Genomic DNA, 22,939 nt, shown 5'->3' on the forward strand with positions numbered 1-22,939 from the left:
ACCATAGTGGGTGACTTTAACATTCATGTTGATGTTGACAATGTTGGCCTCAACATTGCATTTCGTTCATGACGTGACACAACTGGCTTTATGCAGAATGTAAATAAACCCACTCACTATTTCGATCACGCTCTTAATCTTGTTCTCATCTATGGTATTGACACTGATCAATACAGTTTTTCCTCACAACCCTCTGTTATCAGATCACTTCCTGATATCATTTGAACTTACATTAACCAGCTTCTGAGCACCGGGAAGCAGTAAGAGCATCATAAGAGCATCTCGCTGCCAGTAGGTGGCCCACTCACCAACAGCAACTCAACTCAACAGAATCCAAACAGCCAGGTAATTAATAATAGCCTTTCAAGCCTTTCAAGGCCAATTTGAGTCTTTCCAGTCAGGTTCATCAACATTATTAGGAAATATCCCATTAATTTCAATTGTTATGCAAATTGTGCACACATCTATTAATCCATGAAAGCTGATGATACTGATCAACTTGTTAAACTAGAGGCCTGTCTTAAAGACATAAAATCCTAAAATAATTGTATTTTTGTTTTCCTGAATTCAGATAAAACAGAAATTATGATATTTGACTGAAAACATCAGAACTTCAACCAGAGTAGACTATTAAAAATTTCTAATGTCAGGGTGGCCAAATAACTGCTTAAAAAGCCTTCAATAAATTGACAATGCAGTAGCAGAAGTCCTGACAAGAACTACAAGGAGCGATCACTCCAATACTAACCTCTCTTCATTGGCTTCCTGTTAAATTTCGAATAGAATTTAAAATCCCTCTTTTAACCCAGAAAGCTCTTCACATCCAGGCTCCATTGTATCTTCAAGATCTATTCCCATTTCACCCCAGAAGAGCACTTTCTTCTCAGAGGTGCTATATATCAATAAAGTTCCCGTCTGAAGCTCACTAATGCTGATTTTCTTATACATCAACATGGAAGAGTCACATGAATCTAGCTCAGATAACCTGCTTCAATAGATGCTTGTCAATCAGCATCTGAGCAAAGTGGAAACTACAAGTTTTTGGTCAGAGAACAATGCAACATTTGCAACAATTGCTACACAGGACAGGATTTGTTTCCTCATTATTATTTGTTTTAAGAAGATTGTCATTGTGGAATTGTTGAATTGGTAAAAAGTGTGTTCTGTGTACTTACGTTCCTCGCAGTTAAAGCCAGTATAACCAAAGGCGCAACTGAAAGACAAGGCAAACATTTGATTACACACATTAACTCCAAATATAAGTTCATCAGTCGAGAGGCAGATAGAGGCAGATGGTCTTACTCAGTACACTCGCTTCCTGTGAACTGCTGCCCAGTGGGACATTCAGCTGAAACAACACAAGAAAATCAGTTTGTAATTCAACTCAAAAGGACAACAACACGCACACACCTTTTATTGTTGTATTGTTTCCAGTTTTCCTTACCGACACACACTCTATCACTATGAAATTGTTTGTATCCAGGACGACATGTGCAGTTGAAACCCCCGTCGGTAGAAGTACACTCTGAAGAGATGGGGTCACATGCATCGACTTGACACAGGGTTTGAGCTTTAATTGAAGTAGAAAGAAAAAAGATTGGATCAGGACTAAATATGCACAGCTGAAAAAAAGCAACACGTTATGATATGAATTGTGAACTATGAAGTGAGAGGTTGAGAGCATTTAAACTATATGCTATTATCAGGATGTGCACCTGGAGCTGCAGACACACAACACCATAAATCACTGACATGTTTGTCAGTCGTTTGTTCTCACTATGAAACCAAATGAAGTCTGGACACGAACATTGTTCATGGTACAGAACATAAACTTACAGGTGAAGGATCCACGCACACTACACTTTATACATTCCTTGTCCATAGCGTCTGTAAGTTTTGCAACTGTAACATCTGATCCTGGAGGGAAGATGATTTGCACAATCGCTTTCACTGTTGGCCCTCCGGATCTTGACGCAGGAGTAGCTGCAGTACTTGGCCTAGATGGTTAAAGAAAAAAAAAAAAGTTTATTTATAAATATGATATGATAAATATGAGGCGCTGGGAAATGTGAGATAATTAAAATTAAAATGTCGGCGTTAACTTACAGGAGCTTAAGCACCACTGGATCAGGGCCAGTAAAATTAGCAAGCCTTAATTGAATCTGTGTTTTGGAAAGAAAACAAAATTGTAATTATCTGAATCCACATTCTTAGGTTTTGGTAACTTATAAAAGTATCACATGTGAGTAGCTGGTATCAGTATAACATGGACCTGTTATAGCCTTCAAACACACGTCTCTTTAGCTGAAAAGAGGTAAATGTCCACTTACATCGGCAACAATTTTTTGCGAAAACTCTTGAAATTGTTTAGAATTCGGGTCTGCCATTTCTGTTACGTATGGCTCAGTCGTTTGAAATTCTCCTGGGAAAACCTTAGCTGAAAGGTAAAAACAAACAAACAAACAGGAAACACATTAATCCCGTCAGTTTTCCAGTGTGTGACGACCTCATGGTGAAGGTAAACATATAATCACTTACCTGTCTGACATCTGCTGGAGTTATAATTGTATCTTTCCCCAGCCGGACACAAACACACAAAGACCCTATCGATGTTGGGCTGGCAGGTGCTTCGATCTCCACATGGGTTTGATGCACAGGGATCTTTGGAGTTAAAGAATCACGGAAACATGCAGCAGTGTGAGAGACTCAGACATCATTTGTGTTCAAAAACCACATGTTGGAATTTTGATGGAATCAATCAAACTTTAGTCAAGTTACTTGGAGGCAGTGGTGGTGCAGCTGTTGTTCCTGGTGGTGCAGCTGTTGTTGAGTTTGATGCAACTGTTGTTGAGTTTGATGCAGCTGTTGTTGAGTTTGATGCAGCTGTTGTTGAGTTTGATGCAGCTGTTGTTGAGTTTGATGCAGCTGTTGTTGAGTTTGATGCAGCTGTTGTTGAGTTTGATGCAGCTGTTGTTGAGTTTGATGCAGCTGTTGTTGAGTTTGATGCAGCTGTTGTTGAGTTTGATGCAGCTGTTGTTGAGTTTCGTGCAGCTGTTGGTGGTGTTGGTGCAGCTGTTTTTGATTTTGGTGCAGCTATTGTTCCGGGTGAAGAGTCACATTAGTACATGAAAACACGACACAAATAACTTACAGACGACAGACAACAGCAGAACCAACTCAAAATGGCAACAAGGGTAATTGGCAGGTTTTCCACAACTGGTGAAATCATCTTGGAGTTGGCATTAAAATTCACCAGCGGAAAGACAAGCCATTTTCAGAAATCAGAAAAAAAAGAAAAAAACCTTCCTCCAATGTCCTGTGCTGGATTAAAGTTACATTCTCATTGCTATGAAATGATCTACACTGCTTACAGTTTAATGACCCCGCAATATCAATTGTGGTTTAATAAGCATTGTTTAACTCGAGCTTGAAATAATAATAATGTTGTTTTTGGGTTTTTTTTTAAAGCACAAAACAATGAAAATTTTAGGTTGGTGGTGAAGTACAACGCTGTGCGTATTTTTTCCCGATAAACCTAAAAACCATTTTGAGCTGTGGTTCACTGTGTGAAACGTGATGGTTTGCGGTTTAATTCGAAGCTTCTAATCCTGTGGAGCAACAAACCTTCATGTGTGAAACTCACAAACCTAAATTATAAGACCAAGTTTTCAAAAAAAAAAAAAAAAAAAGGCAAAGAATTGGAAGTCTTATTAAAGTCAATTATTAATTCAGACACACAAGGCCTTAAACAATCTTCGGAGAACAAAGACTACCTTTAATGAAAGCTGATAAGAGCAGGGCTGTAACAGGGGAGAAGGGTCACGCTGTCCACATCTACACACTATCGAACACTGAAAATGGATTTTCTAATATGTTTATAAAAGCAGTCCAGACCCACATCATGAACACGGAAAAGCGTAAAACTCAGCTTTTCTTGTTAAGCTGCGATGCGGGACAATCGTGTTTGTAGATTCTGAATTTGGTTGAATTCAAACTTCAAGTTGAAGAAAAAAATAAATACATTGATAAACATCTGACTGTATGTGACTGAGTTCGCTGATGAAGGAAAATTACAAATTGGGATTCTTTATACTGATAAAGAAAGACGTAGATGGTTGATTAAAAAAAAAAAACTTGATCTAAGCAGCCAGTTGTTGCTTTCCATTTTTAAAAAAAGATACATTTGGTTTGAAATGGGAATTTCTTCAATATAATTTTTTTTTTTTAATTAAGCAAAAACCACAATAGAAAATGAAAAGACAACATGATTTCCCTGCCTTCAAATAACTACGAGTTTGTGTTTTATAAGTTTTTACAATTTACGAATACGGCTTAAAATGTGATTGCACTTTATTCTAATTTGTAAAAGAGATCTTGATCTAGTTGGGTTTGATTTTCCTGGTTGAATAAAGGTGAATTTAAAAACAAATGTAATCTAACAATAAAATGACTGTTTCCGTCTCAAACCTTCCCAGATGAAGGACCAGTATAATAAAGAATATGATAAAAGCAGAACACTCACCAACACCAACACCATCAGCACCACCAGCAAAGATCGCAGCCACCAAAAGGACCGACAGGAGATGGATTTTCAGAGCCATTGCAAGAAAGTACCGATGGAAGAACAAGAGAACGGCGGTGTGACCTGTGGCCGCGCTGTCGTGCCCTAAAACTGTGGACGATGTGGACTCAGGCAGTTTTAATCATTAGCCACTCCTTCGTGTGCATTTCCTTGACAGACAACGAGACTGGGAGACACACCTTCTTTGGTGTTTATCTATATTTCAATCTTCCATGACACACGTTGATATCGCTGACTTAGTTGAAAGCTATAAAGCGTGTCACAGACTCAAGAGTCGAGGCATAAAGATATTAACAGAATAACCAAACACGCCAAACAAACAATAATCCAAAAATGTGAAAACTGCATAAAGTATGTAATAAAAAGGAAAAACAACAACAAAAAACAACCTTCTGTCCAAATATGAACGACAACAGACAATGACCCGGTTGTTACAGTTACAACCCAGATTTAAACATGTGGCCCTTCAGCTGCTCTGTTGTGGCTCATTGAGGCTTTCGGAATATGCCATGTAAATAAGCATTTCGTCTTTGTAAAGCTATATTTACATTTCACACTGATTTTCAAAAATGGTCAAATCTCCAAGCTAAAATCAACCAAAGAAGGTAAAACAGTCAGAATAGTTCAAACTGACACTGACAAGTACTGGGGGGGGGGGGGGGGGGATAATTCAGTAAAAACAGTCAAACTAAAGTCATTGAAATTGCTGGTTCTGATTTTGTTTTCAGGAAAAGATAATGAGGACAAAGGGGGAAATTTTAAAAAAGCTCATATTGGCAAAAGAGCAGCTATAAATAGCCACAAGTATGTGGAAAAAAATGAAAAAGCTCAATAAAGCTAAATTATACCTAAATTATATCTTGAGATGGGTTTTTTTTTTCTTCATCTCAAATAAATAACATGCTTTGTGGCCCCGGACACATTTTATTTGATGTAAAATCATGAAATCATCTCTTTTGATTCATGACCACAAGCCAATAACAGACATGGAACCAGATTAGCATGAGCAGTGTTTACCAAAAGTGCACAGATAAATAAAACAACCATGAGAGACATATGCTTTAAACAATTTAGTGAGCAATGAGGAATAAAACAATAATAACGAGTGGTTTTTGTTCACTTGCTTGAGCGGTCGTCACAGTGCCTTACACTGTTAATGTTAACGCGGAATGTATTTAAGTCTGTGGGTGGATGAGGGAGAGATGAAGCGACGCTCAACAAGTCAACAGTGGATCGCAGTGAAAACTGAGAGAGACAGACCTGAACACATAATAATGGAGTTCAGTTACACTATAGTGCACTTTTAACAGCAGCTTCACACTGCAGTTCAGCATCTTGGACACTAGGGGGGATCAAACCCGACGAGCCGCGGTCACCATAGTAACACATCGATTTGAAGTGTGTGTGCGCGACATGCAAACTCCACTTACAGTTGTCCAACCTGGATTTTCTATTTGTTTTGTTTCTATTTGTGAAATAAAAACAGTGGAAAGGGTTTCAAAGTTGACGTCACTAACGTGACAACTCACATCTTCATTGTGCTCTTTGTACCAGTGCAATCATGACGGGGAGTTCAATTGGGACGAGGAGATCATTTACAGAATCTGCAAACAATAAACCCTGATTTTTATGGCATTAAAATGTTCTTCCTTCAATGTTAGTGCACTCCGTTTATTTCCAGCTCCATATCATACTTTATGAGTTATAGAGAGGGTAAATACTGATCGGGAGGAGCAAAGTTTACTTCCCTGTTGTGGGTTTATTGCAGCTGCAGGAGCCATTCCTCCGAAACAACGTCTTCAGGTGGAATGTCTTCACATTTCCACTGTGTGCACAACTACACTTCACACACACACACACACACACGCACACACACACGCACACACAATATGGCTGATAGAGAGACATAGATCACTGACAAAACATTTCGAAATCCATACGAGGTGATTGAAGCCACTTAGGAGAACGTTATCAGAAGCAACTTTGATCTGTGGACGTCACAACGTGAGATAAAACTCCCCTTGCTGGAAACACCTTTACAGCTGAAAAGAAGAGCAAAGAAAAGAAAAAGGAGAGGCGAATGTGGTGGTGAATGTTTCGACTGCAATATGTCAATGTTTCGTGAAGCATCACCGTCGCCAGCGTTCAGCTTATCTCATTTGAATCGATGCCCACCTCTCAACTTGAATCTCACGTCCTCATCACCATGACACAGGTCATCTAAAGGTGTGCTTGTTCAAACACAGTTTCCCATGATGTTTAAAATGATTGCTTTAAAATTCTAAGAGGTCCAAACAACAATATAGTGTTCATCTTGGCTTTTTTTTTCTTCCCCCCCTCTCATAATGATGTTGTAAGGCCCAAATTAAGTTCAGTTACAATGAACTGCAAAGTGCCAACCACATTGCAAACGCCCAACTGGCTGAATAATAGACTTCCTACAGTTTCTTTTTTTCATATTGTATGTTAATATATTTGACTTTTCATATTGTTTGTTGATATATTTGACTGTTCCAAATGGGGAGTTGACACATTTTCTGCTGGATGTGACTGGTGGTGAAAAGTTCCACATTAAGGCCCTCAAAAACACATTTGTTTTAGGGGGAAAAATAAAATAAAATAAAATAAGATCAGATCAGATCAGATCAGATCAGATCAGATCAGATCAGATCAGATCAGATCAGATAAGATAAGATAAGATAAGATAAGATCAAATAAAATAAAATAAAATAAAATAAAATAAAATAAAATAAAATAAAATAAAATAAAATAAAACAAAACAAAACAAAACAAAACAAAACAAAACAAAACAAAACAAAGTAAAGTAAAGTAAAGTAAAGTAAAGTAAAGTAAAGTAAAGTAAATTAAATTAAATTAAATTAAATACATTTTAATTGGGTACTATGCACAGTCAGTGCTCAAAAATGTGAACACTTTCTATACAAATCAGATGCTGCTTAATTTGATAATTTAATTTTCTTATATGCTTTTAATAAGGTATTGTTTATTGATCTTTTTAATCAATGATTTAATCAAAACCATCCACTGATTGACATAACTGCTGTACAAAGAGACAATCCTTCATTTTGATCTTGTCAAATAATATGCAAAGGCTTTACCAAGTAAATGGTATGAATTATGAAACTAAAAGCAGCAGGTTACATAAAAACAGCTGGGGTCTCATCATTTAGAAATGGGCTTCAGAACTGTCCTAATCCCTGGTGTTTCATTCGTTCTGGGGTTCATCTCGTCGCCACAGCTGTTTTCAAAGGAGGGTCATCGACCGACTCCTGCACACGGAGGAATCCACCAGCAGCTTTTATGAACACGTTGCCATGAGGAGAGTCAACAGAGGTGTGATCACAAAGCAATTACTGCCTCTCCCACTGACCCGGGGTCCAAAGTCACCCACAATAATATTCATATTGTTTCCTCACCCGCCCAAAGTGATTAGAGTGGAGTACATGACATCCACGAGGGAGAGCTTGACAAACAGTTTCAGCCTTGAACTTTCTCTTAAAAAACCCTGAACCAGGAAGTAAAGGCTGCACGGATCGGAGGTGTCGATCTCAAATGAAATCCCACTTGACCTCAATTTGTCCAGACCAGTAAAATAACTGACGCATTTTTCCAGAGTTTGAGAAAAACATGTGGTTACTGACTGGAAAAGTGTGAAATTAGCGTCCCAGCACTGGAAGAGCCGAAGGATTAGGGTTATTAGGCTTTGCTCAACATAAGGAAATGGCTTTTTGAGGGACTAAACATACATAACGTTTTGCAACACTTTGCACAGTCATCAGGCCCGGCGACAAATATGATCATTTTGTGGAATCACACATGTGACTGGGAAAATGGCTCAACAGCATCACCTGGAAAATTTGAAAAATTCAGCCCCCAGACCTCATCTCAACTGGAGCTACACAAGTTGGCACACATATGTAACACCCCAAGATGCACAAAAAAGCCTCTTACACACATACCGAAAACTCAACAGGAAGCCCGCTATTTTGAAATACATATTGTGTTTTCACCGGTTTTGGCCCAAATTGAATTTTGTAGAGAGAACTCGTCGGTGGGGGTAATTCCAAATGACCTGTCAATCAATGGCTGTAAAATATCTGCGGGCGTTGCCAGTTATTGACCTTTCGCCACAAAACAGTCTGTGTTATGTAAAAACAGGAAGTGCAGTGGAAAAAGCCATAAGATTAGAGACCGACCCTCAAGTATTCACATTAAAACCCACTCAAGCAGTTATTGCTGAGTAACGTCATTAATGTTGAATTAAGATGTGCAAATTCAGATTTTTAAAAAAATGTCAATTCCCATAACACATTCTGGTCTTTTCGCTATATGTTGTAGTTTCCAAGTATGATAAAGTGTAGTGAGTAACCAAGTATCAAGACTATTAGGGTCTTTGATTGGTCACATGCAGTCAGTCAATATGTAACAAATGACCCAGAATATAACAACGACCTGAATTGTTATAGAATATAATGTAATAAAACCTGAAAAGTCAGAACTGGTCGATATTATTACAGAACTTCTGAACCCAAAATGTAATAGAATGTTTTAATAAAACCCAAAATGTAACAAACGATCAATGGTGTAACAAAAGTCTTCGCACCAAAACTTTTTTAATATCATATTATGGGGCAGGCAAACTATTTTTCCCCTCAACATTGTTATAATTTTATTACATCATAAAGTGAGTCGATAATTTAAGGTTTGTTCTTGAACTGCTTCAACCTGAATGACACTGAATTTTTTTTTCTAAAAGTTTAGACTATTTGTTTTTATGTATAATCTATAAATAGTTTATGGAATTTATGTATGATTGCTGTTGCCCAAATCATTTATAGTATAATCTATAACCAATTTCTCCAATCATCAGTACAAATCAATATATAACCATAGTAGGTTCACATTTAAATTCTTGTTAAATATTTTCACATTATTGACCAGGAATTACATGCATGGTTTATTACATTTTTATGATTATGTTTCAGCTTTTTATTCTATTACACTTACTTATTCCATTCATATTTGATAACAATTTGGGTCATAGTTACTGCTCGCGGTGAAGAGGATTATTAAGATACAAGGTATTCTCCTCTCTGTTACGTCTTACATCATTGGTGAATGTGGTGTTTTGCCAAATTAAATATAATGTTCATTATTATGGCATCATTCAGGCGTTCAATGTCAGGCTGTGATGTAATTCAACATCTACAACTAATTTTCCTAAAGGGCCACATGAAAAACTATCATGATCAAAGGTCGAAATTTAAGTTGATTTGAGTTTTGCTCAATAAGAATTATGTGTTGTTTTTTTATTTTTATTCTATTTTTTTTTTTTTGTTGCAATCTTTGTGAGATGCTGTTTTTCTGCAACTTTTTATTTCCCAGTCTTTGTCTGGAAATCATGATATCTAAATAACATAAAGAAATAAAAACTATAATGTTTTCCCCACAGTGAAACATAACAAAATGCCAATAATCTGAAAAAATGTGACCATTTTAGATGCAATAAAACCAACAATAACAGCTATTTTATTTGATTCAGGCTTTCAGAATTCAGAATTCATGATTCAGAATATCTAAGAAGGAATCACCATTTGTTATGGGTTATTTCTTCATTTAGTTACATATCTGGAAGTTTTAACCGAGGAGGATTGAAGCATTTAACGTCTTGATCACAAGAAAGCCTTCATTATGCAGTTATAAATTACTCACAATTTCTCAATAGATGTACAATTGTTCTTCTGCAGGTCATCAGAATAATTAACGTTATTCCACAAAGGTATCACATAAACTATGATATACTGTGTGTGTGTGTGTGTGTGTGTGTGTGTGTGTGTGTGTGTGTGTGTGTGTGTGTGTGTGTGTGTGTGTGTGTGTGTGTGTGTATATATATATATATATATATATATATATATGTGTGTGTGTGTGTGTATATATATATATATATATATATATATATATGTGTTTTTTTAATCTGTTTTATCTATGTCAGAAGACTTTTGCTTCTTGAACATTTTTATATTGCAACTGCACTGAAGGATGTGCTTAAAAAAAGAAGAAGAAATAGGAAAAGAAACAGACAAAACAAATGCGTATAAGGTAAAAGAAAAGAAAAGAAAAGAAAAGAAAAACTACTTGGTAATGTTGATAAAGATTAAATCCTGGTTGTGAGTTTGCCAAAAATAAAACGTCCACTCTGTGTTTGGATCCGTCATCAGACTCACATCTTTAAAACGATGTTCTGCTCCAAACAGGATATAAAAGTGGGAGAACATCAAGACACAACTTCAGCACTTTTTTCAGTATCAAACAAACAGATTTGACTCGGTCAATAAAACCCAGCATTGAAAAGTGACCACAGGATTTTACTCAACACGGTATCTGAGCTCGGTGTGGTTCTGCTGGACGACAGCGCCCTCCTCTGGTCACAGACGTTCTTGCACCGATAACCTGCTCCAGGTACCTGAGGTGCTGACGTCACCGGAGTCACAAACTATTCGAGTGTTTGAGAAATAAAACGTTTGCCATGCTCATTGAACTTGTTTACGTTTTATTTTCGGTGGAGTTTGCAGGGTTTGCGCTCTGGTTTCCTCCCGCTGTGAAGTTAATTAACGACCCTAATAAATGATATAATAAATACATCGCGCTGCAGTCGTTTGATTTTACTGCTGTGCAGTTTCCAGGGAATGTCTCAATCGCGTGGTGTCATTGCTGGTACTTCCTGGGGATTTTCAATGTAAGAGCTTCACGTTCAATGTCCATGACGTCACACTTTAAACCAAAAACCTTATGGTCGTTGGTTCGCTTGCGCTGCTGTTTTCGAAGGCAGCAGTTGTACGTGTCTGCTCTCACCGCCACTTTTTAAACGTTCTCATTTTAACCATGATGTAACTTTAACCTTGAAATAAACTAAGTAACACAGAAATTTCAATTTATCGTATATCACTTATACTTGACTAATCTTGAGGGAGACAAATTTGGATGTTATAAATGTAAATAAGCCCAAAATTAAAAATGTAATTAAAAACTGAACAAGCTCGCTCTTGGCTAGAAGGTATTTTAAAAAAATAGCAAAATACCAAAATAGAAGTGCTACAAGGATCTCAACGGATCATCTTTTGAGCTCAGAGAAATTCAATGAAATTAGTGCTCGTAAAATTATATTGGTATTAAATACAAGATGTGTATTTTGAACTTTAGATGACAATACAAACTAACATGTTTTACTTTCCTTCTTTATTCCCCCCATGAATTTGTTACACATCAGGGTATAACAATACATTTTAATATTCTGTTAACAAATCTGACAGACAAGGAAGGAAAGAAGCCTTTTTTGTAAACTTTTGAGAATAGTGAAATGTTTACATTTCATTGGCTTATATCAATTCCCTGTATTATAGTATCTTCGTAAATGTTGGGCTTTGTCATATGATTTAAGAGAATGTCATTATTGTTCTGCACTTCATTGTTGACCCCGCACTCCCAAAACACAAACAAAATGTAGGTTGTTTTTTTTTTTGTAACAAAAACTTTTTATTGGCTTATCTAATCCGTTCATCATCTCAATAACAGGTACAGCCTGGGAAATCATATCACAAGGGATCTAGAACAAATAAGACAAAGGAATGGGGAGGCTTCTGCTACAAAATTTGGTATTGAGGTGACAGAAAAAAAAAAAGCCGTAAGAAAAATGTCTTTATCATGCATACTGGAGAAAAGAAAAACAAAACAAAAAATAAAATAAAATTGAGAACACACATTTTTAGTGTTTTTGTACATTTTTTTTGTAAACAATATCCTTCTAGAGATCATATCAAAACACATTATGGCAATAACAAAAATAAGGGATATAACATGAGAAAAATGAATGTTCTATGAGGCATCTATAATGCAACACTGCTTGGCGTGGATGATTTTACAGAAAAAAAAAAAGAAATACATTTGCATTTTGATGAGTCATTTGCTCTATAATTGTAAACACAGGCAGTGTTAAATGATTATACAATATGTCGAACCTATACTACAAATATTTCCACTACATACATGAAAACGCGTGTCCCTGCTTTCTTACGCTTTAGTGATATGAGGTATATTTAGGTCAATCTTTTTGTCTTTTCTTTTTTTTTTTCCCTCCTCCTCCTCCGTCTCGTCCGCTCTTTTTCCTCTCCTTTTAAAAGCATAGTGTGTTTGGAGTGAAGTGGCTGATCAGTCTTTGTTCCCTGTGATCTGAGCAGCTTCAAAGTCTCTTGGCTGTGGAGCTCACAGACATAGGAAAAGGGAAAGGGAAGGGGGGGGGGGGGGGGGGGGGTAACGGCTCACAGGAAATCAACTAAATTAAATATCAACCCTGGCTGCCGGGAAAGAATGGCTTTAGCCACGGAAGACAAAGAAGGCCATTGTTTATTCTTGTGAGTGCAGGGCTGCATTTTGGAGAGGGGCAGTGGATCCAACTTTACTGTATGTCTGAAGCAGTGGGAGTCGTCGGGGAAAATCCGTTTAAAAGAATAAAAGAATAAAAGTGTGTTTGTGTGTGGGGGGGGGGGGATGGTGAAGGGTAGGTCCGGTGATTACTTGCCTAAAAACATCTGCTACTTGAGTTCTGTTGTGGCGAGAGGAGAATAAATAAAGGGGTTTTGGAGGGGAGGGAGGGAGGGAAGGAAGGGGGGGGGGGGGGGGGCGCACCCGCGGGTTCCAGCATGTCAGCCCGTCTCTCTCTCTCAAAAAGAAACAAAACAAACAAAACAAAAAAAAAACATTTAAATACAAAGAGGTACTCTCAAAATATTGTATAACAAAATTATGGCAAATCATCTTTTTACAACATCACCCGAAAAACCGTAAGAAAACAATCCCTCCCCCCCCCCGACCCCTCCCCCCGTCGTCTACCCCCCGAGAACAAGCAACGAAATACATTTAAATGCCCATGGTCATGCCTAGTCAACTCCTATCAAAGTTCATCAAATAGCCCGGCCCTCTCCCTCCCTCCCTCCCTCCCTCCACCCACCCCTCCCATTCACAGTTTTCTCCTCTTTAAAATAATATTAATAATCATTAACATAATCATCACGTATCACATCTGCAAATTGAATGGGTTATTGTCGTTTTCCAATGATGACTTGTTTTCAAAAAAGTGCTTGTTTGATTCTGTTGACACACAGAGGAACAGCAAGGAGTGAAAGCAGAAAAGTGGTGACTTGGTTTTTGTTTTGTTTCCCAAAGTAAAGAAAATAAAACGAAGACTTCAGCAACGGCGTGACGAGCCGAACGCCGCGTGGCGCAGTTCGTTTTTTGACGTGGAGGCGTGCGGCTCGGCGGGGGGTTTTCGCCAACGGATACTGACAACGTAGCGGCTGGTTTGTTTTGTGTGTGTGTGTGTGTGTGTGGGCGAGACGCCCCCCCCCCCCCTCCCCGTGACGTCCTGTCCTGCTCCGGCACCTGCTACAATTTCTACAAAGTCGTGGCTCGCAGAAGAAAATGTGGGCGTGTCTTCACATCGACACAACAGTACCGTAATCTCGGCAAAACTACACAGTAAAAACCGGACAGGATCGTGTATTGTAATTTCTTGTTCTGACATTTTTTTTTTTTGTTTTTAGTTTTTTTTTTTGAAAGAAAAGAAAATAAAACCCACCAAAACAAAGCTTTGTAGTCTCAAAGTACACCTGTAAAAACTGTGCTAATTGCATCTCATCATACAAAGTCTTATTACACAATTTTGCCTATTTTCCTGAGTTTATACGCTTCTTGTAACAGACAATATATACTTTTTTTTTTTTTTTGCCATTTGAATTCTGGGCCTTTCCCTGCCACAAAATGTTATTATTGAAATCATCAACATTATTACTTTACAATGGTATGATTGATAGAACACATAGGTACAGAAAAAAAGGAAGGGGAAGAAAAAAAAAAAATAAACAAGCAAGTTTATAGCTACCCTCTAAATGTTTTTTTAAATTACATTTAAATCTACGGTACGTTCATATCAAAATCACTATTCTTAAACAAAAGTAAGCAACTACATAAAAATGAGAATATCAAAAAAAAAAAAATTGCATTTGAGGCCATGGAAGACCCTCCCTGGTCATTTTGTATCAACATTTAATGGCAGTGTTTCAAAAAACAAAACTTTGCTACAAGAACAAAATTCGGATGGGGCGCGGGGGCCGTATGGACAGTAACAGCACGGCCCCCGACTGGATTCACCTCGCTTGACCCTTATCTGAAACTTTGGCTTGTCGGGGTTTTTGATCCTGTACTCACCGGCTCACTGACGTCAGCTAACAAACTGGTATACCCTGAGAATTCTGACACTGGAGTCCGTATTCGGTGGTCGACCTCTGTCGCGGGATCGCCGCCGTAGCTCAGAGGGGTGCGCCGACCGGACTTGAACTGGGAGCCGAAGGCTTGGGCGAAGTTCTCGATCTGGTACGTGGTTTCCTTCGGCGGGGGGTTCAGCGGGGACAGGTCGGGGTAGGCGGAGCCGTTGGTGGGCGCGGCGCCGCCGGCCTTGGCCTGCTGCGGCCCCTTGGGGCCCTCCGCCTGCGCGGTCAGGTCCTGGGGAGGTAGGTTGAAGGCGCCGGGGGAGTGCTGCTTCTCCAGCTGCTCCGTCAGCTCCTGGGACGGGGTCAGCTGCTGGTGGGCGCTCGGCTCCAGGCCCAGGTGGTAGCCCGCCTGCGAGGGCGAGCCCACCAGCATGCCGTAGTGGGACTTGGAGGACGACGAGGACGAGGCGGAGGAAGGGGCGGCGATGGGCAGCGGGGAGGAGACGGCCGGCGGGTAGCCGCAGTCCAGCGGCGACGTGGCGTACACGTGCTTGTCGGCGAACAGGGGGCCCGTGGGGCTGGAGCTGTTGGACAGGAGGGGGAACGGCCCCGTGGCGCCCAGGCTGGGGAAGGGGCCGCTGTGGCTGGTGCGCTCCAGGGCCTGCAGGAGGTACTTTGAATATTCGTGCATGACCGCCGTTTTGTCGCCGCCGTTTGGCGAGTCGTCCTCCAGCTCCGGGGTGACGGGGGCCGCCGGCTGCAGGTCTACGTGGTGGGGGTGGTCTGACAGGTCGAAAGTCACATCGTGGTGGTGGGTTCCTTCTGGCTTATGGCTATAGTGGTCTAGCAGGCTCTGCAGCACCTCCTCTGGGATGCCCGACTTGTCGTGCTTGAGCTCCAGCGGCGAGGAGTCCAGCATGGCCAGCGTGGGCTCCGGCCCCAGGGAGCCCTGGATTACACTATTGCCCTGGGACGCCATGTGCAGCGAGCTGGCGCCATAGTCATTGTTAACTGCGTGGAGGTAGCGCCGCTTTTTCACAAACTGCATTGCATCGTCGTAGTTGCTGCTGGTGGCGGGGCCCTGCTTGTTGCCCCCGGGCCCCTGGAGGAGCGCCATGTTGTCCAGGCCCGAAGCCTCCACGTGATCCATGGACCCGGGCTTCTGGCCCAACAGTTTCTGTCCGTCGGCGCCGCCATCCAGGGAGAGGAGGCCTTTGTCCAGTCCCTTGCGGCCCGCTTTCTTAAAGACCAGTTTGGGGGTTCGCCCCTGCATGATGGGGTCAGAGCCCGAGGGGTGCTCCATGCCAAAGTCCTGGAGGCCCAGCTCGCCGGCCAGCCCGCTGGAGGACGAGGCCGCCGCCGCCGCCGCGGACGCGTTCTTTTTCCTCTTGCGCTCGCCGCCCTCGCCGTTTTTGGACTTTCCCCTCTTGCGTCCGGAGGTGGTAGAATTTCCCTGAGTGAGTGAATAGCTGCCCTGGCCTAGCTCTGCTTCGCTGAGCTCCAGCATGCTGGGGTCGAGGCCCTTCTTTATGGCTTCTCCACACGTCCGCTTGTGCTTCAGTAACCGGTCTGTTCTCGAGAAGAACTGAAAGAGAAAGACGAGCGGGGCTCAGGTTGTTTTTGTGGTCGATTTAGAGCAGGGGTGTCAAACATGCAGCCCGGGGGCCAGAACCGGCCCGCCAGAGCATCTAATACGGCCGCCATGTGATTTTTTTTTTTTAAGTATAAATATGAAAACTGACAGAGGCTGATCTAAAAACACTAGATTGGCAAAAATGACATTCAAAACCGCCCTTGGTCAGAATTAATTAATGCAATCTGTGGAGGTCACATAACACAACACCTTTCACAATAACGGTGGCCAATTTATGTGAAATGCTACTTTAGACACGTAAACTCAAACAAATTTCCAGATGATGACAAATTGTTTTAATCCCGAATAAAAATACGATATCCAGATACAGGTGACTGAGGTTTTTTTTTTGCAAATATAATAATATCTGATTAACTTTAATGTGTATATTTCAGAATAGACTTGCAAATTCTTGCAGTTACAAAAGGATCAGAAGAAGGAAAGACTTTAACATTTGTCCATATCTGCAGTTTTAATATGTTACGTTTGACTTGTTGGGCCTCCAGAGGTCAGATGAGGGTGGATGTGGCCCCGCAACTGAAATCAGTTTGACACCCCTGATTTAGAATTACAACAATGAAAACAAACACTGATAAATCCTAACATTTTGACCAGCGGGTCGCTGTGAGCAGGTCGGATATATTTAAAGCTGAGATGTTAGAATCTACTGAAGCTCAGACATTAAAGTTTGTTCAGTCGAAAGGCAGAAAAACCGTGTCTTTTCCCCAGACGACTAATCCCCGGTCCAGGACTTTATAATGTGCTCAGGGGAGATACAGACGGCGGCACAAAAAGAACAAGGAAGAGCGGAGGGTGAAAAGTGCTCACTTGTTGGCAGGTGTCGCAGCGATACGGCTTCTCGCCGCTGTGTGTCCTCTTGTGCCGCTCCATGTGGTACTTCTGGATAAAGCGCATGTTACACTGGTCACAGCTGAAAGGCTTCTCCCCTGCAGACAGCGGCGACAGTGTCAGTGTGTCACTCCCGAGAAAAAAACAACCCCCGCCCCCCGACGGCAAACTCACCGCTGTGGATCTTCTCGTGCCGCTGGAGCAGGTACTTCTGAATGAAGCTCATGTTACACTGACTGCACCGAAAAGGCCTCTCACCTGTGCGATCAAGAATAAAACCATCCGCTCACCACATTAATTAAAAAACCAGCGTGTTGTGTAACTGTGCGATCGCAGTCGTCCGTCGAATGAGCGTCGAACTCGCACGCGAGCCAGTCTGACGGTTAAAACACAACACTGATGAGGCGGCAGTGGAAATACCAGGACAAGCCTGCCTCGTCCACTGAGGGTCTGCCAATGTACAAAACATCTCTCCCACCGAACGAGAACATAACATTGAGACTAATTAAAAATAATTGCCACGGGAAAAAAAATGAATCGTTTATAAGGCTTGAGTTCAAAAAAAAAAAAACAACGGGAGGAATTCCCGGCAAAGAGCGTGACTCAGACGTCCGGAAGCGAGCGCGTAATCTGTGACTCATCCCCGACTCCAGTGAGCGTCTGGATTTAAATCAGGTCGCATGCAGTCGTGGCGAAAAGGGAGAATGTTGTGTACATTCATCATCAAACGTATTCCACATTCATGGGTCTGCTCGTTTAATCGCTCATCAGATTTGCTCTGCGAGTCAGTCTGGTGCCGCGTGTTTCCGGATCACTCATCAGTCTGCGGCAACGGCGTCGCGCGGGCGGGCGCATGAGGCAGCGAAAGTCTCTCACCTGTGTGTATGAGCACGTGTCTACGCAAGTGGTAGGAGCTGCGGAAGGCGGCGTTACAGTGCTCACAGATATGTGGTTTGGAGTTGGGGGACAGACAGGCTCCATCTGGATCCAGCATCATGGCCTGCAAGGAGAGGAGAGGAGAGGAGAGGAGAGGTCTGAGCACACGCCGGCAGAGGAACGGTGAATCCTGCGTGTCTGCTTTCGTCGCCGCAGACTTCGCCAGCGCTACGGCGACGTGAAGCGTGAACTCTTTGGAGAGGGTCCTCGTGGGAGGACACTAACACTGCAGGAAGGAGACACACTTCTAGAGCAGCGTGTGCCTCGCTGCCCCGATCCGCGGCGACTACAGAATCTTGGGCGACGTTGTGAGCGAATCAAGGCGAACCCGGCGGCGGAGAGCAGGAGACACCCACCTTGGCGGCGTCGTTGCGTTTCCGTCGAGCTTTGCCTCCCTGCCCGTCCCCATTGCTCCTGCGACCTCTTCTCCCCGAGGACTCTTTTGGCTCTTTGCCTGCTCTTTGAGGAATCTGACGGCGAACACAATAATCCAGAGTCAGAATTTAAATTAACAGCAGCCTCTTGAAAACATTCACATTGGACCACTAATGCAGGCAGTCTGCTTTGCATTGGCTTTACAGAATCCATCAGTCTGTATATTAAGCGATCTGAAAAATAGAACACAAACTGTCACTATTACGTATTCATCTCCTCGATTCAAACACTAATATCTGAACCAACTCATTTTGACAAATTATCTGGACGCATCAAAGAGTTAAAAAAGCAAACATAAATTCAGATCAACCAAATCATCTGTATGAAATTATATAAAGCTAAATCCAATCCTCCAAATTTTGAAATTCATAGGATTGGATCGTCGCAGACGTGTCATAAAAGAAAGTAATGTTGCCATCTAAAAAAGAAATCACCGTATTTGCAAAATTCAGTGTGTTAAGTTCATGGTAAGATGGAGAGAAACTCATATCTGGAAGTGGACCACACCACCAGTATGAGCTACGACCGCCAATCTCACAGAAAGTTCAAATGTTCATTATCACTAAATATGAAAAAGAAACATGAATGAAAGCCTTTGTTATAATGTGTCATTTTAAGCTGCACTGTAATTGATCCCTTAAATTCATAATGCATTTAAGCATAACATCAGCTGCTGGACACGAAAATGAGAAACGCTCAAGCTGAAGCACAATCGTATCTCACCGGCTCTCCAAGCGAGCGGACGTTGCTGAGGCTGAGGTCGTGCAGAAGCATGTTCTGGTGATTTTGGTGGTGGTTGCCAAAAGACATGTCTGGCATGTCTGTCCCACTCTTCCCTGCGCCCCCTCCAGCACAGTTCACCCCGACTCCTCCGCCGTAGAGGGGCATGCGGTAGTCCAGTTCATTTAGCCGCTCCTGTTTAATGCCCATGCTGTGAAGGAACCCCCCCGTGTTGGCGGCCTGGTGCTCTGGCGGCGAGTCGCGCTCTTTCTTCAGGATCATCTCCTGAGGAAGCTCGCCCATGACGGACTGGGAGGTGAGCCGCGTGAAGCTGGTGACGGGCGGCAGGTGGCTGAACATAAGCATACCTGGTGCAAAATTGGGATCCATGCCGCCGTTGCGCAAAAACTCATTGCCTATCTTGTCTTGGATAATACTCATGGTGATGTTTCGACTTTGTGCAGGGGAGAAGGAGGGTTCTTATTCTAAAAAGGAATGCAGGGGGAGAATGTCCTGAAAGAGAGAGCAGACAGAAAACTGTGTGAAGTACTGCTGAGTACAGGTATTATAAAGAGACACAACAGCCCACAGTGACAGCTTGAGACATCCAATGAGAATCCATCAAAAACACACCTATAATAGTTAAAATTCATCAAAAAAAACAAACATTTGAGTAACATTTACCCATTCATGCACACACCATAGACTTGACCTCAGCTATCTTCTGGAGGGACATTTCTACACATGGACGGGGCGAGAAAGGGTTTTTAAACTATGGGATATAAAATGAGCCACAGCTGACTGGCTTCATCCAAAAGTAGCTTGCACATTTCTAAAAAGATGGAAAAAAAACTCCCCTATGCCAAATACAGTCCATAACAATCTCATCGACCTCTGTTTAATATCAATTGAAAAAGTCTGAGATCAGCAAACTGAAAGATTGTATTTACTATTTGTTTACACTACAGAGCAAGAGCTGTTCAATAACCTGTTATTCAACATAATGTGTTTTGACACCAAACACAGGTTTGGGATGAATAACATCCTTATTAACCCTTCAAATCCAAGGGTTTAAGGTAAAATGTGGGGAAACACCAAAGGTCACATCTGCAAGATTCAATCCACCTCGAGTGTTCTTCTACATTTCAGGCCACATGTGACTTGGACTGCAGCCAAATTCAAAACACCTCGTATCCAGACCATCTATATTATTGTTTCTGCACTCTTGGTGCTTCCTGGACAAACAAACCCTCCGTATCTTTTTTTTGTTTTTGTTTAGAGGGGTGCTAATAGCACATCGAGAATGCGAAAAGGAAGGGAAGGAGGGAGGGAAGGGGGGCGTCGGGCGCAATATTGGCAGATTAATCGGTTCAGTACACTTGTCTAAAACAAACGATATTTAGGTCAAATCCGCGGAGACGTGTTTCAGTGATTTTTGGAAGAGCAGGCTTTGGGGCGTGTTTCGAAACGAGTGGCGAGGAAAAACAAGCAGAGTGAGAATTTATTGTTTAGTCTAGACCAGCTGACCATTTGGCTACGTGACACCGCATTGAGCAGCAGCAGCAGCTTTTGTGATGCATAATAGTTAGCCGGCTAGTTAGCATCGTTAGCTCGCCGCGAAACAATCAACTGCATCTCTGCGTCCCTCAATCAAAACAATCCTCCAAGAAGTCCCCACCTCACCACAAATAAAACCCACAATCTGCCTTTCAAATGAACCCGCGTCAACAAGAAACGCAGCACAGCCAGAAATAATCGCATATCCGAGGTTTTTTTTTCTCCTTTATTTTGCAGCGATATTCGTTGTGGACGTTTTAGCTTAGCTAATGCTAAAGCAGGATCCACGGTTTGATGCTATTAACCTTCATCACTCGGCGGAGATTAAATGTGTAAAGTTAAACATTAACAGAGTGGCGACTGGAGCCAAAACAACCCAGAAGGAGATGTTTATCGTGTTTTTGTTTCCTTCTTTGAACCGGAGCTCAGCGGCTCGTTCTCCGATTGCCCAGCTTTGATGACGCCGTGAAATCAAATCTGTCCGCGAGCTGCGCTGGCGCTCTATTTATTGATAGCTAACTTTAGCTCCGATTACAAGCGCACCGCCGGACACACGAGCCGCATCCGAAACAGCCAAACCGCCACGGCCCCGGAACGCCCCGACGTCCCCCTCCGGGATCCGGCGGCCGGACCGAACAGACGCCTTCCAGGCAGCTTGTGTTTATAACGATCCAGACAAGCCACGAGCTAGCTGGTTAGCCGCTAGCTGCCCCACCGATGGAAAAACCCGCATTACGGCCCGTGCAACAGAAACAATGATGCTGCTCCGCGGCGCATCTCCCCCGTCTGCGCCCGGCGCAGGAAAAATCTCGACAAAGACCGACGCCCTGCGCGCCGATAAGCGCCAATTTCGCTGCCCACTCACCTACACATGACCGCAGTGGGTTTCAAACGTGCCTGTATCGTCGCCGTATTCGCTCGCTTCGGGGTTTTTTATTGCCAAAACATTGTTCTCCGGCGGCCGCTGCTCTCTTCCATCTTGTCCCGGCGCAGGGAATTGTGGGTGCAGAGGACGGGTCGTGAGAGGAGACAGGCGAAGGCTGCACGCGCACGCGCGCACGCACGTGCGCAACACGCGCACACGCACACACACACACACTAAATATACTCAGATCCATGGTTTTGGAGCGTGAGGGAAGATTGGACACACACACACACACACGTCTGGATTTGAACCCACAACCTTCTGGCTTTGAGGTGGCTACTTTTTGAAATACTCCAAAATAGATCCTCTAAGAAAAAGTAATGAGCCTACCTAAATAAAATAAAATAAAATAAAATAAAATAAAATAAAACACTCACTGCTTTTAATAAACTAATTAATAGTAAAAACAAATTTTTGAAAAAGAACAAACTTTGGAAAATTCCTTTTTTAGTCATTTTACCCAACCTATTTCTGGGATCTGGTTGTGCAGCCACATTACAGCACCCCAGGGAGCTGAAGGGGTCAGGGGTCTTGCTCATGGGGCTGTGGTATTGACTGCCTGTGGGATTCCAACCAGCAAACTTACAATCTCAAATCTGCTTCTCCAGCGTCGAGGCCAATACTTTTCTGAGAGGTAATCTTGTTGTGCTCCAAAAACAAAGTATGTCATGTTTAATCCAGTCATTAAGTTCAGACTGCTCCATTTTATTACCTGCTTAACCTTCGTTGTTGTGAAAGGGGTTGTGTAACCTCTCCTGTATCTTGTTTTTAAATATTGGATAGAAAGAGACAGCTTTGTGAATGTGTGATGAGTGGGCTTAAATTCATACTGCGGCGCTCCATTTGTGGTTGAGTGGAATTGGTTGTTTTGACTGCTCGCACTGTGCTTGTTGAGAGCTTTTCATTTTGCACTGATGTATTTTTTTCCCCCCATTTGATATTTAACATCAAAGACTTGTAAAAAGAATTAGATTGCTTCTTGGCTGTTTATTGTGTGCTTGCTGTTTTAGGACAACAAA

General features: G+C 42.0%; 1 protein-coding gene across 1 annotated transcript; it reads right to left on the reverse strand.

The window, feature by feature from the left end:
* Window positions 1-13,648: 13,648 nt before the first annotated feature.
* LOC308145383 (zinc finger protein 281-like) lies at window positions 13,649-21,982 on the reverse strand. The gene is made up of 7 exons (XM_080516798.1): window positions 21,861-21,982; window positions 19,442-19,951; window positions 18,640-18,753; window positions 18,224-18,347; window positions 17,522-17,605; window positions 17,327-17,445; window positions 13,649-16,450 (listed from the first exon to the last, which is right to left on the reverse strand). The coding sequence occupies exons 2-7, from the start codon at window positions 19,877-19,879 to the stop codon at window positions 14,819-14,821; spliced, it is 2,511 nt and encodes an 836-aa protein (XP_080372924.1). The 5' UTR covers window positions 19,880-19,951; window positions 21,861-21,982; the 3' UTR covers window positions 13,649-14,818.
* Between the last annotated feature and the right edge of the window lie 957 nt (window positions 21,983-22,939).

Source organism: Blennius ocellaris (genome assembly GCF_963422515.1).
Source record: "Blennius ocellaris genome assembly, chromosome: 21".
In the NCBI taxonomy this organism is placed as follows: domain Eukaryota; kingdom Metazoa; phylum Chordata; class Actinopteri; order Blenniiformes; family Blenniidae; genus Blennius; species Blennius ocellaris.